The sequence below is a fragment of the Ailuropoda melanoleuca genome, chromosome 10 (assembly GCF_002007445.2).
Source record: "Ailuropoda melanoleuca isolate Jingjing chromosome 10, ASM200744v2, whole genome shotgun sequence".
NCBI classification, from domain to species: Eukaryota; Metazoa; Chordata; class Mammalia; order Carnivora; family Ursidae; genus Ailuropoda; species Ailuropoda melanoleuca.
In genome coordinates this window covers 35,257,794-35,271,937 of record NC_048227.1, presented here as the reverse complement: position 1 = coordinate 35,271,937, position 14,144 = coordinate 35,257,794, and the positions used below count along the sequence as shown (strand labels likewise).

Here is a 14,144-nt window from a genome sequence, read left to right as displayed (position 1 = left end):
GTCCAGCCTTGTCTGAACACCTCCCGTGGCAGGGAACTCTAGCAGAGAGCAGTAGCTCTGCCCTGTCGAATATACCACGTGAGGCCTAGAACTAGCCACAGTGCTCCGGGGTCACCTCCCCACCTGCCACCTCACCTTCCTACTGGATCCCTCCACGATCCCCTGGAAAATGAGACCGCCTCTCCCCTGATCTCAAACCAGCAGCCCCCCGTTAACCCCCAGGGCCTGCCCAACCCCATCCATGCGTCCTTCTCCCCATAGGGGAATAGGAGATTTTCATCAATTCTCTCTTCGGGTTTTCCAACCATCCTCTTTATCTCCCGCAGGGGGGCAGGCAATGGGGGACTGAAGAGCTGGTCTCTGACACCCCTGAAGCACGTGCAACCTTCCCTACTCACTTTCCTGCTTCCTCTTTAATTGGATCCAGAGTCTGCCCACCAGAGCAGTCATCACCCCGGGGGTGGGATGGGGAGCCTGTGGCTTAGGTCCCCTAATTCAGGAAACTCTGCAGCTGTCACTCCTTGCTCCTTTTCAACACCAGGGGTGTGGTAGGGGGAGAGTGGGTTTGGGGAGGGCATTCCTTTCTACAGCTGCCGCATGCAGGCCCTACAGCCCCCATTCCTACCCCCTCCCCTCGGTCAGCATGCGCTCCTGTCCATCACCACCAGAAACCTGCAACACGGCAGGGCCAGAGAAGAGAGGGGACCAGGAGAGGGGGTGGTACTGACTCTACGCCTAGCCCAGGAGTTGTGGGGCAAGAGAGGGCAAGCAGACGTCGAAAGAGAATTAAAAAGGCAAATGCCACAGCCCAAAGGCATCCAGGAAAGCACAGAGGCAGCTGGAAAAAGAAGGGACAGTCAGAAGGGAAGGGCTCGGGTGGGACAGGGTGGAGCCAGAGCCAACAAGGTCTGAGGCGAAGTATGGCCCACTGGCTCCACAGGCAGCTGGAGGATTTCCTTGCGCTTTACATGTTTGTCTGAAGCCGTTCTGAAGCCAGCTCATCAACTGGTAAGGAGGCTAGGTCACAGGAAGGCTCCCACTTCTGCCAGACAACTCTTCAAACATCGCAGAGCTGGGGCAACTGCTCCTCTCTCTGCCAAAGATGCCCCAAATCATGACATACACAGCATTTATTTATGATACCCCCCCCCCGTGCCAGAAGGGCATGGAGATGGCTCCTGAGTACGCATGAAGTCTAACGGGAGCAAGACCTGAAAGTCAGAGCAGAAGAAAACCACATCAAGGCCAGCACACGAAATGGAGCCATTCGTAAGGCGGACACAAATGCAAACGGCACTTGGTACGTAAGGACCTCACATGTGTGTAACTTGATCACTAGCCAATTCACAGTGTCCTTAAAATAAGAACAAACCAACTGCTCAAGAGAGATGAAATTATTTCTGCTACTGAGACTACACAGGAATTTCTTCTGAGGATCTTCTTCATAAGAAGGACGCAGTGGAACTTAATGATCCTTGAGAACATCAGCAGACGTACATTTCCATGACGTTTATCCCTAACACTGACCCTTAAAATAGGCTAAGGGAGGCCACCTGGAACCAAGAATGTCCAGTCTCCTCCCAAAGAACCCACCACCAAAGAGGGTCAATGGTACACGCTTGGGGTGTGTTTTCTCCTCCACTGCCACTTTACCACCTCACACACACGACAGGAGAAGGGGAAATTGGCACAATCTATTTGGGGAGACAGTATCTACTAAAATATATTCATGAGAGGGGCACCTGGGTGGCTCAGTTAAGCGTCCTACTCTTTTTTTTATTATTATTATTCATTTATTTGAGAGAGAGAGAGCATGAGAGAGAGTGTGAGAGAGCATGGGCAGGGGGAGCAGCAGAGGGAAAAGCAGGCTTCCCGCTGAGCAGACCCTCCCAGAACCCTGGGATCAGAACCCAAGCAGAAGGCAGACACTTAACCAACTGAGCCACCCAGGCACCCCAAGCATCCTACTCTTGATCTTAAACTCAGGTCATGAGTTTAAGCCCCATGTTGGGCTCCCTGCTGGGTGTGGAGCCTACTTTAAAAAATAATAATAGGAATAAAATAAAATATATTCATGATAGCTGTAAGTTGCAAGCAACCTAAGTGTCCACGGCTAGGTGAACGCCTAATTCACTGTGGTACATTCACGAAACGTAATTTACTTGGCCGTAAAAATGAATAAACTGCCGATACACACAAAACCATAAACGAATCTCAGAGACATTGTTTCAGGCAAAAGAAGCCACACAATAAGAGTATAAATACTGTACGATTCCTATGACGATCCAAAATAGGCAAAACTAGTCCACAGTGATAGAAATTAAAACGGTGGTGAGATTCCACTCTACACCTACCAGAAAGGTTGAGTAGATGCAATTATATTCTGACGATACTGATTGCCGATGAACATGCAGAGCAACTCATACATCGCTGGTACAAAACGGTCCATCAACACACATACATAACGAAAGCACATAAAACTGGTAAAATGTGCCTGAATAAGGCTGGTGGGCTGCGCCAGTCACGATGATCTGGTTCTGGGGCTGTACTTCAGGTATGCAAGACATTAACACTAGGGAGGCTAGGTGAACGGTGCACGGTACCTCCCTAGACATCTAATTGTTTCCACAACATTTTTTAAAGTTTTAAAAAAATAAACCACTTGAAACCCTGGTGGGGTGCTGGGTACATGGGTATATATTGAGTTTGTGAAAATTCACAGAGCTCAACACTTAAGCTATGCTCCTCTTCCGAGCATGTGTTACGTGATTCTTCAATAAAGAGGTTCTGTCGAACACTGCCTTGATTGTGTCTCTCCTAGGCCCCTACACCCTCACAAAAAATAAAGTCCAAGCTTCTTAGCAGTCTTGGCCTTGGATGTCCTATACCAACCTATTTGCAGGTCTTCTCCACTTATTTCTCCTCCCAGGCCAGCCTGCGCAAGGCCTGCAGGACACCATGCCCTTCCAGACCACCAGGCCTGGCACCCAGGTGGTGTGGCCAACTGGACCAGAGCCACTGTACATGTAGCTGCTGACCCTGGACGGGTCCCTGACGCCCCGCGTGGCTGCTGACCCTGGAAGCCCTGTCGCTGCCCCTCGAGTGGCTGCTGACCCTGGACCCTGTCACTGCCCCTGGAGTGGCTCCTGACCTTGGACCGGTCCCTGCCCCTCGAGTGGCTGCTGACCCTGGACCCGTCCCTGTCCCCCGCGTGGCTGCTGATTCTGGACCCCTGTCACTGCCCCACCCCCGTGGGTGCTGACCCTGGACCCTTGTCGCTGCCCATCACGTGTCTACTGACTGGACCCTGTCGCTGCCCCCCGCGTGGCTGCTGCGCTGGACCCGTGGCTGTCCCCATGTAGATACGGCCAGGGCAGACAAGGTTCCCAAACATGGCAGGTAGGAAAGAATGAGGTATTTCGTGCGTAATTTCTTACATTTATCACCGGTGCTGAAATGGCACTGTTGCGGATACTGTGGCTTAAAAATTAAACATGTCATTAAAATTAACGTCACCTGTTCTTTTCGAGGCGGCCTCTAGACCATGTAAGGCTCCCGCCGGACCGCTCGGGCTACGGCTCCCGACCGCAGGGCGAGCCCTGGGCTCTGACGCGCGCGGGAGGAAGTAGGCGAGCGCCTCCACGCGGGGAACACGCGGAAGCCGCACGTTTGAGGCGTTTGCGTGCGAGGCGTGCGTGCGAGCGCGCGGGGGCGGGAGCGGGGGCGGGGCCAGAGACGCAGGCTGGCGGGAGCGCGCGCAAGGCGGCCTGAGGCGTCAAGGAGCATGCGCGTCGAGGGGGCGGGATGACGGGGATGAGTCCGGGAAAGGGCGGGGACGCGTCCGCGCCCTTGACTTCCGCCGCCTGCTGGGGAGACCGCCTACTGTCGCCAGGAGCGCCACAGAGGGTCGGAGGAGGGGACTTTCCAGCCCCGCCCCCAAATTCCTCCTCTGGCCCATAAGAACTGAACAGTCCCGCAGGCACCGGAAAGAGGCGGAGCCTCCGCCCTCTCAGGGCCTAGCGTCCCGGGCCCACAGCGCCCTCTATTGATGCTTTTAGGAGGTGCATGGAATCCGTGCAGCGCGCTTTGCACCTGGCCGAAAACGGTAGCTCCGCCGGCCTTGGGAAGGGGCGTCCCCACCCAAATCTTAGCTAAAGCCCCTCCCCTCAGACACGCATTTTAATGTAATTAAGGAAATTTAGCTAGATAGACCCAAAAAAGGAAAACTTGTTCTAATGCTAAGTGAAAGAATCTAGCTAGAGTCAAAAGGCTAAGCACTGTATGATTCCATTTATATGACATTTTGGAAAACGCAAAACTATAGGAACATATCAGTGTGGTTGCCAGTGTATGGACCACAAAGGGACAGTGTGGAACAATGAGGATTGTGGTGATGGTTCCACAACTGTATGCATTTGTCAAAACTCATAAAACCAAAAACTAAAAAGTGTGAATTTTCCCAAATGTAAATTACTTTCATTTTTATATACTAAAACACTTTCGTTTTTAAAAACACGCAAAACAGCAGATTGGTGGTTGCCAAAGGCTGGAAGTAGGGAGGAATGGGGAGAGGTTAGGGGGTAAGAGGTTCATTTTGGAGTGATAGGTTCTGGAAGTGGATGGGGTGCCGGTTACACAACGTGAATATACTAAGTGCCCCTGAATTGTTCCTTTAAAATACTCGATTTTAAGTTAGGTGAATTTCACCTAAAAAAATAATAATAAAAAAAACCCCACACACACACATTAAAAGTTCTGGGGGGAAAAAATGTTCAGGCTCCTCCCCACCTTTCTATTCAACAAGCTTAGGTCTAGAGGCATTCACTGTGGGTAAGATGTGAATTGGCTCTTCTGCTCTGGCCTCAATGCCCATGTACCTGTCAAGATGTGCACATGAGGAAAAGCAAGAAAAGGGGAACACTTTGAGGGGTCTTTTTGGTGTTTTTTGTGCTTTTTCTTTTCCAGACTTAACTATTTGAGAGAGAGAGATAACGCATGCGTGTGGTGGGGGGGAGGAGGGGCAGAGGGAGAGTCCCAAGCCAACTCCACGCCGAGAGTGGAGCCCAATGCAGGGCTCAATCTCAGGACCCTGAGATCACGACATGAACTGAAACCCAGAGTCAGATGCTCAACTGTGCCACCCAGGAGCCCCAAGGGGAACACTCTGTAAAGCTGTCTCTCAGCACAGAGGATTAAGAGAGTTAAAGGTCCACCTCCCTACCCAGTAAGATGAAATGCCCTTGTGCCACTGACTTCCAACTGACGCTCAGAGATCAATGGGCTCACCCAAGGAGGAACTGACGGCTGGCAGACAAACTCCAGGACCTGATCTCTTCAACACCACCTTCTGTAGCTGGGGAGACTGAGGATCAGGGAGATTACACAAGATAAGGAAGTGGCAAAGCCTAGGGACAACTAGGACCCCTGAACATTCTGTGCCCTTTCTCTAAGAGATAGGAACCTGTTTCTTGGGGGTTCTCTCCTTGCATCCCACCAAGGAGTTGGGAGATACTCCTCTCACCCCCAATAGCATCTCCCCTCTTTGCACGATTAAGGGACTAATCCTAGGGAGTCTAGGGACCCTGGTTGCTCACTGCAACACGGCACGCAAGCCAGGGGAAGTCATCGTGCTCAGGCACACCCAGTCCCCTCTGGTGGGCCCCAAGAACATGCCACACTCTAGTCCAGGAAGCCTTCTCCAGCAACTCAGGACAGCACACACCCAGGAGACACAGAATCTAAAAAACAAAGTACAAACTTTATTTTGTTTCTTTATAAAGGCACGGTGGCCTCTTGGTTTTTCCCCCCACTTTCTTAACAAAATATAATAGCTTCTCCTTGAACACAAAGACCTCAAAATTGTTTAAAAAAAAAACAAAAACAAAAAAACAAAAAAGAAAAAAAAAACCAAAAAACAAGAAACAAAAAACAAAAAGGTAAACAAAACCAAAACCAAAAAGAACCAACAATAAACAAAACAAAAAGATAGAGACAAAGACATTTTTGGGGTGGAAGATGGGAAACCTGGAGGGAGAGGTGGGGCTGGGTGATGGTGGGGAGTGGCAAATCCTCGTGCTGAGCCGAGGCTGGGAGGGGAGGGGAGAAGGGCAGCAGCAAACCCCAACCGAGAAGCATTGTAAACCCCCAGGGCCCCCAGAGAGCCCCGACCCAGCCAGACCCCCAACCCATGTAAGTGCTTAAAGGAGAAAGGAAAAAAACCAAAAAGAGGAGGGAAGGAGTCAAAAACTGACGGTCTAGGGCTGGCTCTGGGGAGGGCAGAATACCTTGGGGTTTTGTTTGATTTTCCCTGTTCTTAAAAACATGTTTAAACGAAAAAATGCTTTTTGGCGGAGAGAGGCCAGGCACCTGTGTCGGCTTCCCCCAGCCTCAGGGGCAAGGCCCAGCCCCAGGTGTCCCGGTGCTCCCACACACTCCTGCCACCCCAGCCCCCGGGACCTCAGGTCAGGTGGCTTCGCTCAAAGGTGGATTTACAGTATTGAAAAAGAGGTCATAAAAGAGACCCAAATGACGTCGTAATTTTGTAAAAATTCCTCACTCGTTCACCTGCGTTGCTCCCTGTTGCTGCCCCCCGGCTCCCTCCAGCCCCAAGAAGGGAGAGGAGGGCTGGGGGGTGGTCAGGGAAGCCCCCCGTGCCCTGCTGGCTCCTCCCGGCTCTGGTCCATGGCGTCGCTGTCCGAGGCCTCCGAATCGGAGGCAGTGTCAGAGGCATGGGCCTCAGGGCAGCCGCGGCCCGGCTTCACGATGACCGCTCGCCGCTGTTCCTCCTCTTGCTCCTGCCTTTCCTGGGTGCCCTCGATGTGCTGGATCGCCTGGCGGGAACAGGCTGTGATGAGGGCGGCTGGGGACACTCAGACAGCCACCACACCACCGCCCCCACACACATCCCCCAGAAAGGCCTAGAAGTAAGCCTAGCAAGACAGCGGCCAGCCTGCCTGAAGTTCCGAACTCCTATGCTAAGCTGAAAAATTCCTCGGAGATCACAGTGCAGGGCTGCTTGGGAATCACAAGCATCTCTCATTTATGTACTTCCAAGTGCCTGATCACTTACGCGGGGCCTCTGTTATTAACTTTATTATTCAATTTGCTGGGTTTATGTCCAACTATAGTTCTAGGGGTTGATGGGGTTTTTTTTGTTTAGTTCTTTCTTTCTCTGTGATGCTACTGGGTCTCCCAAGGGGTGCCACGCAAAGCTGGGCAGAGGCTTCAGGCCTGACCCACAGAGCTGATCATCTCATCTCTTCCACCTGTGCAGGAGGCTTAAATGGCCCCCACCCAGCCACTGCCACCTGCACCCCACCCCGGGTCCTGGGAGATGGAGCTGAGAGGAAGCTCTGGACCAACCCAAGAGCTGGATGCAGGAACTTGACGCCAGGGGGCTCAGAGAGCAAGGAACCCTTTCCGCAAACCCCACAGAGGGAAGAACAGGGTCTTCTAGGGCATGCTGTCCCCTCCTTCTCTGCCCTAAACCTTCTCTAGAGCCACCTTCCACCACAGACACAAAAAGGGAGACGCGGGGATGGACACAAAGGGCCCATTCCCACATGATGCCCCTCCCCAAGGCCACATACCTGCACAATGGTGTCCAGGTTCTGCCGGGACGTGGAAACAGAGTTGATGACTGAGGAGGGGCCCATGGTGACAACGTTGATGTGGTGGGAGGGAGGGGGTGGTGCCGGCACGATCACTGTGGGGTGGTGGGTGGGGGCCGGAGGGGGCAGGAGCTGCAAGACAGAGGCCCTCAGTCTTTTCCAAAGCTTCCAGGAGCTGCCCCTTCCCTTCTGTCCTTCTGTCGCTCAGAGGGATGGCTCTCAGCACCATCTGCTTCGAGAGAGCCTCTGCCAACCAGCCCTTGAACTCCTTCACTCACAGAGGGCCAGCCAGGTCGTGCTCCACCCTCTCTTATTTTAAAAATGAGGGAAAGGTGGTCCAGAGAGGTGCTTCCAGCCATCTGAGATCCCGTGGCCCCTTCACGCTTCAGCACCAAGCAAGCACTTCAGTATCTAATAAATCCAGTGGTTGTGGGGCACCTGGGTGGCTCAGTCGGTTAAGCATCCAACTCTTGATTTTGGCTCAGGTCATGATCTCGGAGTTCTGAGATCGAGCCCCAAGTCAGGCTCTGAACTCAGAGGGGAATCAGCTTGTCCCTCTCCCTGTCCCTCTGCCCCTCCCCCCACTCATCCCACTCTCGCCCCCTCTCTCTAAAATAAGAAAATAAAAATTTCCTAAAAAGTAAATAAATTTAAAAAAAAAGATACGCTGGTTGTGAGTGTAGACTCTGGGTTTAGATGGCCAAGTCACTGCGGATCACGGGTGGGCATGTAACGTAACCTTTCCACGCCTCAATTCTGCCATCAGTAAAATAGGATGAATAAAAAGCCCAGGCCTCAAAGGGCTGCTACAAGGACTCAACGTAATAATGATGCAGGACACCTGGCAACCAGGAACCTTGGGCCCTGAGTCTGCCCCGCTGGAGCCCGGAGGCACTGACACTGCGTGTGCGAGCCCCTCCCGCACACCCCTGCTCACCTGGGTCCGCAGGTGCTGCTGTTCCCGCTCCAGTTTCTCCTGGTGCAGCAGCCTCACCTGCTCCTGCTGCTGCTGCAGCTGCACCTGCTGTGCAATCACCTTGAGCTTTTCCGGATACATGTGGGCCTCCAGCGAGCGCACCTGGGGGCCGGGCAACAGGTTCAGGGGCAGGGCTCGGACCATACCCCGGTGCCTCCCCCCACCGCGAGCAGGGCTCTCAGGACTGCTGAGGTCGGCCTCCCCAAGCTCTACCCTTCGCCAAGAGGCCACTCACTCCCGCAGCAAACCTTAGCAGGGAGCTCGTCCACCCTCAGGGTAGAGACCAAAGTCCTCAGTGCAGCCTGCCAGGCCCGCCAGGCCTCATCTCCTCTCCTGCCACGGCCTCCCTCGTGCCGTGCTCCCTCCACCTCCAGGCCCCTGCCCATGCTGTTCTGTGCGGAGCACCCCTCTCCCCTCTCTGCGTGGTTCACTTCAAGACTTGACCTCCCGACCTCAGCTCAAGTCACTTCCACAGAGAAGCCACAGAGCAGCCTCTCTGGAACCAGCCCAAATCCACTTCCCTGGTGCCCACCGTTGGCACGTGGCCTTTATTACAGCTGTGTTTTTATTTTCCTTTTTTTTTTTAAGATGTTATTTATTTATTTGAGAGAGAGAGAGGGTGAGAGTGCATGCACACACAGACAAGGTGGGGGGCCGGGACAGAGGGAGAGGGACAAGCAGACTCCCCACTGAGCAGGGAGCATGACAGGGGGCTGGATCCCAGGACCCTGGGGTCGTGACCTGAGCCAAAGGCAGACGAATCACCGACAGAGCCCCCCCAGGCGCCCCACAGCTGTGTTTTTACAGTGTGAGATCCTCCAACTCGTGTCCCCCCACCCCATGCAGACAGGGACCCCGAGGAAAGGGAGCTGACTGCTTTGCTCCCTGCTGGGTCCCTCACTCGTAGGCCTGGCACAAAGCAGGGGCTCCTGTAAAACACTCCTCAACCCAAGAGCCTCACCTGCTCTTCCAGCATCATGCGCACCGAGCGCTCCTTGTCCAGCTGCTGTCTCAGCTCAATCATCTCCCGGCGCAGGTCCTCCGCCTTCTCGTCCTCCCAGATGTCTGGCGACCCGATGCCCTCGTCCTTGTCTTCTGCCCGCCGCCGCTTGGGGGATGAGCCGCTCAGCTCCTGGGGACCCCAAGGGGCCAGTGAGTGTGCCTTGACACCCCCATACTACCAACATCACCACCAACAGGGAAGTCAGAGGACTCCCTCACAGCCCCCCAAGGCTGTCAAGCCCAGGTGTCCTGGGCACTAGGGAGCCCCACTCTGCAAATCCAACAAATCGCCAAAGGCCAGAAAGGGAGGCAGAATGGACTTGCTTTCCAGAAATCACCTGGTTCCTTGCAGAGCCCACCCCTCTGCACTTGACAGATGGGTAAACTGAGGCCTAGGCAGGAAGGCAAGTGCCTCAAGTAGGCAGGTCAGTGGGGAAGATGCAGCCTGCAACCACGTCAGAGTCCCAGGCCACAGCTGAGCCAGGACAGGCCAAACAAGGGAAAGGGAGCCAGAAGGGCAGGGCACTGAGGCAGCAGGAGGCCTCCCAGGGCGCTACCTGGATGAAGCGCTTGAGCTGTGTGTTCTGCTGCAAGAGCCTGGTCTTCTCCTGCTCCAGGGAGAAGATGTACTCTGCTGTCTGCTGCAGAATGGCTGCCTGAGGGCAGGAGGGACAAGTCAGGGACCCCAGCAGGCAGCGTCTGCCGAGGCTCCCTTTCTTCTCCCCACCTGAGCCCACCACTTCCTCCAGGAAGCCTTCCGGCCCCTAGCCCACCTTGCTGAGCTTCTCTCCGTCTGTGTGGGGGATGAGGGTCTTGAGGGACTGGAAGCCCGCGTTGATGCTCTGCATGCGCCTCCGCTCGTTGCTGTTGGCGATCTCCCGCCGAATCCGCCGCTCCTGGTCCCGCTGAGTCTCAGGGGTCAGTGGAATGTTGGCAAGGCTGCAGGGAAGGACAGAGACATGCTCAGGCTGGGTGCCCTCCGTGCCCTGCCCCTGGTGGGACCCTGTCTTTACAATTCATCTCTGGGGCGTCTGGGTGGCACAGATGGTTAAGCGTCTGCCTTCGGCTCAGGCCATGATCCCGGGGTCCTGGTATCGAGCCCCACAGCCGGCTCCCTCTCTGCGGAGAGCCTGCTTCTCCCTCTCCCTCTACTGTTCCCCCTGCTTGTGCTCTCTTGCTCTGTCTCAAATAAATAAATAAAATCTTTAAAAAAAATTTTTTTTAATAAAAATTCATCTCCAGAGGGCCCCTAGTGTAACTTTCATGCCTCCAGGTGCAGAAGATGCCAGACCTTTCCAATCAGGAGGGTGATGGAGTAGTATGCTCTGGGACGCCTGGGCGTCAGTAAGAGTGCAGCGCCAGGTCCCAGCTCCAGTGTCTGACCAGCACGTGGGGGTGGGGCCCACAAGCCTGAATGGCTACCAAGCAGCTCTGTGATTCTAATGCCGATGGTCCCAGACAATAATTGCAGACACCTGTCCCCGGGACACCTCTGAGCTCCTTGCTATACACCTGGACCCCCTCCTTCAGCACTGCAGGCTTGAGGACTGAGGAAGTAATCCCTCCCCGCCCACCCCGCAACAACCACATCTCCAGCCACACGTTCATCTGCAAGCCCCCAGCCTGGCCCCAGACACCCCATCCTAAGACTTCAAAAACGAGACAGGTACCACTCACTCCCAGGAGACACCAGACCAATCACCCCTGGAGACACCTCTCCCCCAAACACACCCACCCCAAGAGGCAGGCCCACCCAGTGCCAGAGAAGCAAAGCTCCCAGCATGGAGTCGCTAACGTTCCTGCAAATTTTGTGACTGCATCTTACAGAAGCAGCAGCCAGTGGGGTGAGAGAGAAGGCAGCCAGTGGAAGGGGAGAGGCTGTGGGCCCAGAGGCATTGGCAGGAGGCAAAGACAGCAACGGGGCCTGTGGGCCCAAAGCCACCGCTCCCGAGGGGCGGGCCTGTGTGTGGCCTGGAGGAGGCATTCCCCCTTTCCCGGCCCTCTCCTGCAACTCCCCCCGCCCCTGGCCTGATGGCTTCCAGATGCTGGGCTCCCAGAAGAGGCCACCGGCCCCACCCAAAGCCACAGCCCTGGCTTCTTCCTGAGGGGCCCTCCCAGGGTGACCTGGTCCAGACCTGGGCCAAGAGAGCTCACACCCCTGGTTCTAGAGAAGTGGGGAAAAGGACTACAGGCAGTCTTATTCCATCGATGGAGACCCTGGGCTCAAAGAGGTGCCCAAGCCCCCATGCCCATCCCCAGGCGGAAAGGAGTTTGCCCAGAAACCCAGGAGAACACGTCTGCAAACAGCTGGAGACAGCCAAGGCCTCTCCTGGCCCCGACCCACTCCGTCGGTCCCACTCCAGGCCTGCAGGACACTGGACTCGCCCTTACCCCTTCCTGGGCCTTGGCCTCCTCTCCTGACAGAGAGGTAGTCCATGTCAGCCTCGGCTGGGGGTCCACAGACAAGCCCTCTCCTCTACCAGCACCCCCAAGGCCTGCGTGGGCCCCCTCCCTCAGGATGCAGTTTCCTCACGGCGCCCTGGAATGTTGATGCTTGAAAGGGGGCCCACAACCCTTTCTTCACAGATGAGACTTAGGGCTCAGAGTGAGGAGGGACCGGTTTTGGAGTCAGACTACCAGTCATCTGGATCCCCGCTTCTGGGCCAGGGGCACCTCCCTTCTCCCAGTTTCTCTGCCCCTATAGTGGAGGTGATGGGGTGGCCGGACAGAACAATGGAGAGGATGCAGGCCCGAGACCTGATGTGCAGTGGCTGACGTGCCCTTTGTGGGGGGGATTAGAACATAGTCCAGGCTCCCTGCTCTGGCTGTGCCCTCCAGACCCTTGGGGTGGGGGGGTAGAGAAGGGGGGAGGGGAAGAAAAAGAAGAGGGGGGTAGGGAGCCTGACTGGCTCAGTCGGAAGAGCATATGACTCTTGATCCTCCTGATCTTGGGGCTGTGAGTTCAAGCCCCATGTAGGGTATAGAGCTTACTTAAAAAAAGAGGTGCAGAGAGACGTCCATAGGAAGCCAAGCCACCAAGGTCAGACAGCCAGACCAGGGCTCGACAGGCACCTGCAAATGCCAAAGCCCAGCTCTCCTCCCCCGCGCCGATGGGCCAGGCACAGGAGTGAAGTGACCTGCCCGAGTCCACCGTGAAAGACAGGAGGAGGACGGTGCGGCCAATGCCTCCTGCACGTCCCAGCCCCCAGCGCCCCCCAGCCAAGTCCTACCAACTCCCCCGGACCCCCAAAGAAACCAGAGTTCAGCCCCACCTCCCCCAACCAGTCAGCTCATCTGCCCAAGAAAATCTCTGCCCTGGGAGACCCTCAGCTCCTCCCTTCTCCCCAGGAACTGGCAACACCAAAGGAGGGTGAAGGACCCAGGCAGGGAGCAGGAGCTCTTCCAACGTCCCATCCGTCCTGGCCCCTTCGCCACCAAGTCCATCCGCCCAGCCTCCTGGCTCAGGAACCAGCTGCCGGGGAACAGTCCCAGAGAACAGACTTCACCCCAAAGCTGCGGTTCCTCGTGAGGGACTGCCAAGAGGACCCTAATGGATTACTCACCTAAATAGCCCTGGAAGTACCAGCTGACAGTTTAACAGAATGCGGAGTAACCAGGGTTTCTGACTGGTGGAATGTTGATTCATGGGGGATTCTGACTGGAGAAAGCATGGCTAACCAGCTGTTGATTGGTGGAATCACGGCTAACCAGGAGTTCTGACTGGTGGGAGTGCAGGCCAACCAGCGGTCCTGATCGCTGACCAACGAGGGATTCCTACAATGGATGGCTCTTCCAGCTACTGTACTAAATAGGGATGAAGGGGGTTTTCCTGCAAATGCCTGAAAGTTCCCTACACTTCTGAGTTTTGCACACATAAACGTGATTTACAGGAATTGTAAGGCCCTCTGCCCCCTCCAGATCAACTTCATACTCCCTGGTGAGCAGTGAAGGCAGCCTGGTCCAAGGACACTCAGCGTCTGTTGCTTCTTTCCCTTCTGCACTGCCCTCGGACAGGCAGTCTCCAGGAGAAGGGCAGCCAACGGCCAAAAACAGTTTGGGTACCAGCCCTGGGTGCCAAGACTGCCACCCCAATACCAGAGCACCTCCAGACAGCCCCCTGGGAATAACAGCAGCAAACCAATCTGAGGCTCTGGGGTAGGGAGCACACTCTTCAAGGCAGAATCCTCACCTGTACCTGTTCTTCCTGCCCAGCCCAAAGGCAAGTAGCCCCCATCCACCTCCACCCCCACATGTAGGCTTGGCTCCCGCCTCAAATTAGCCACAGAGAACTGTCATTTTTCACTGCCCAAGGTCACTCACACACCTGTCACTCAACATCTACAGTGAGAGGTGGGAAAGCCCACATGGGATTCCTCCCACAACCAAGAGGACAGCAGGGAAGAAGCGACCCTTGGAATGGATGCCCAGGAGTTCATCCTTCTCTGTGCAGCCAAGTATTGCAGCAGCCCAGGGCTTCCCCAGCCCCACTGCTTCTATCCATACACCTCACTCTGACTAGCGTGCCACCCATGCCCCTGGCTCTGAACAAACCATGG

General features: G+C 55.2%; 2 protein-coding genes across 7 annotated transcripts in view; both read right to left on the bottom strand.

Moving 5' to 3' along the window:
• SRL (sarcalumenin) overlaps positions 1-3,653 on the bottom strand; it is a 46,715-nt gene extending 43,062 nt beyond the window's left edge. The window contains exon 1 of one of the 3 annotated variants that reach the window (XM_034670468.1): positions 3,517-3,653. The gene's annotated coding sequence lies outside the window, so the exon portion shown is untranslated. The remainder of the gene's footprint in view (positions 1-3,516) is intronic. The other 2 variants (XM_034670467.1, XM_034670466.1) reach the window with 2 other exon arrangements.
• Positions 3,654-5,763: 2,110 nt separating this feature from the next.
• The window catches only part of TFAP4 (transcription factor AP-4), a 32,639-nt gene continuing 24,258 nt past the window's right edge, over positions 5,764-14,144 (bottom strand). For 3 of the 4 annotated variants that reach the window (XM_034670463.1, XM_034670464.1, XM_002924599.4), the window contains exons 2-7: positions 10,362-10,527; positions 10,146-10,244; positions 9,548-9,718; positions 8,548-8,688; positions 7,590-7,742; positions 5,764-6,830 (exon numbers count right to left, since the gene is read on the bottom strand). In XM_034670463.1, the coding sequence (XP_034526354.1) occupies positions 6,636-6,830; positions 7,590-7,742; positions 8,548-8,688; positions 9,548-9,718; positions 10,146-10,244; positions 10,362-10,527 (925 nt within the window). In that variant the 3' untranslated portion in view covers positions 5,764-6,635. Of the gene's footprint in view, positions 6,831-7,589; positions 7,743-8,547; positions 8,689-9,547; positions 9,719-10,145; positions 10,245-10,361; positions 10,528-10,879; positions 11,119-14,144 lie in introns of those variants that run through there. The other variant, XM_034670465.1, reaches the window with a different exon arrangement.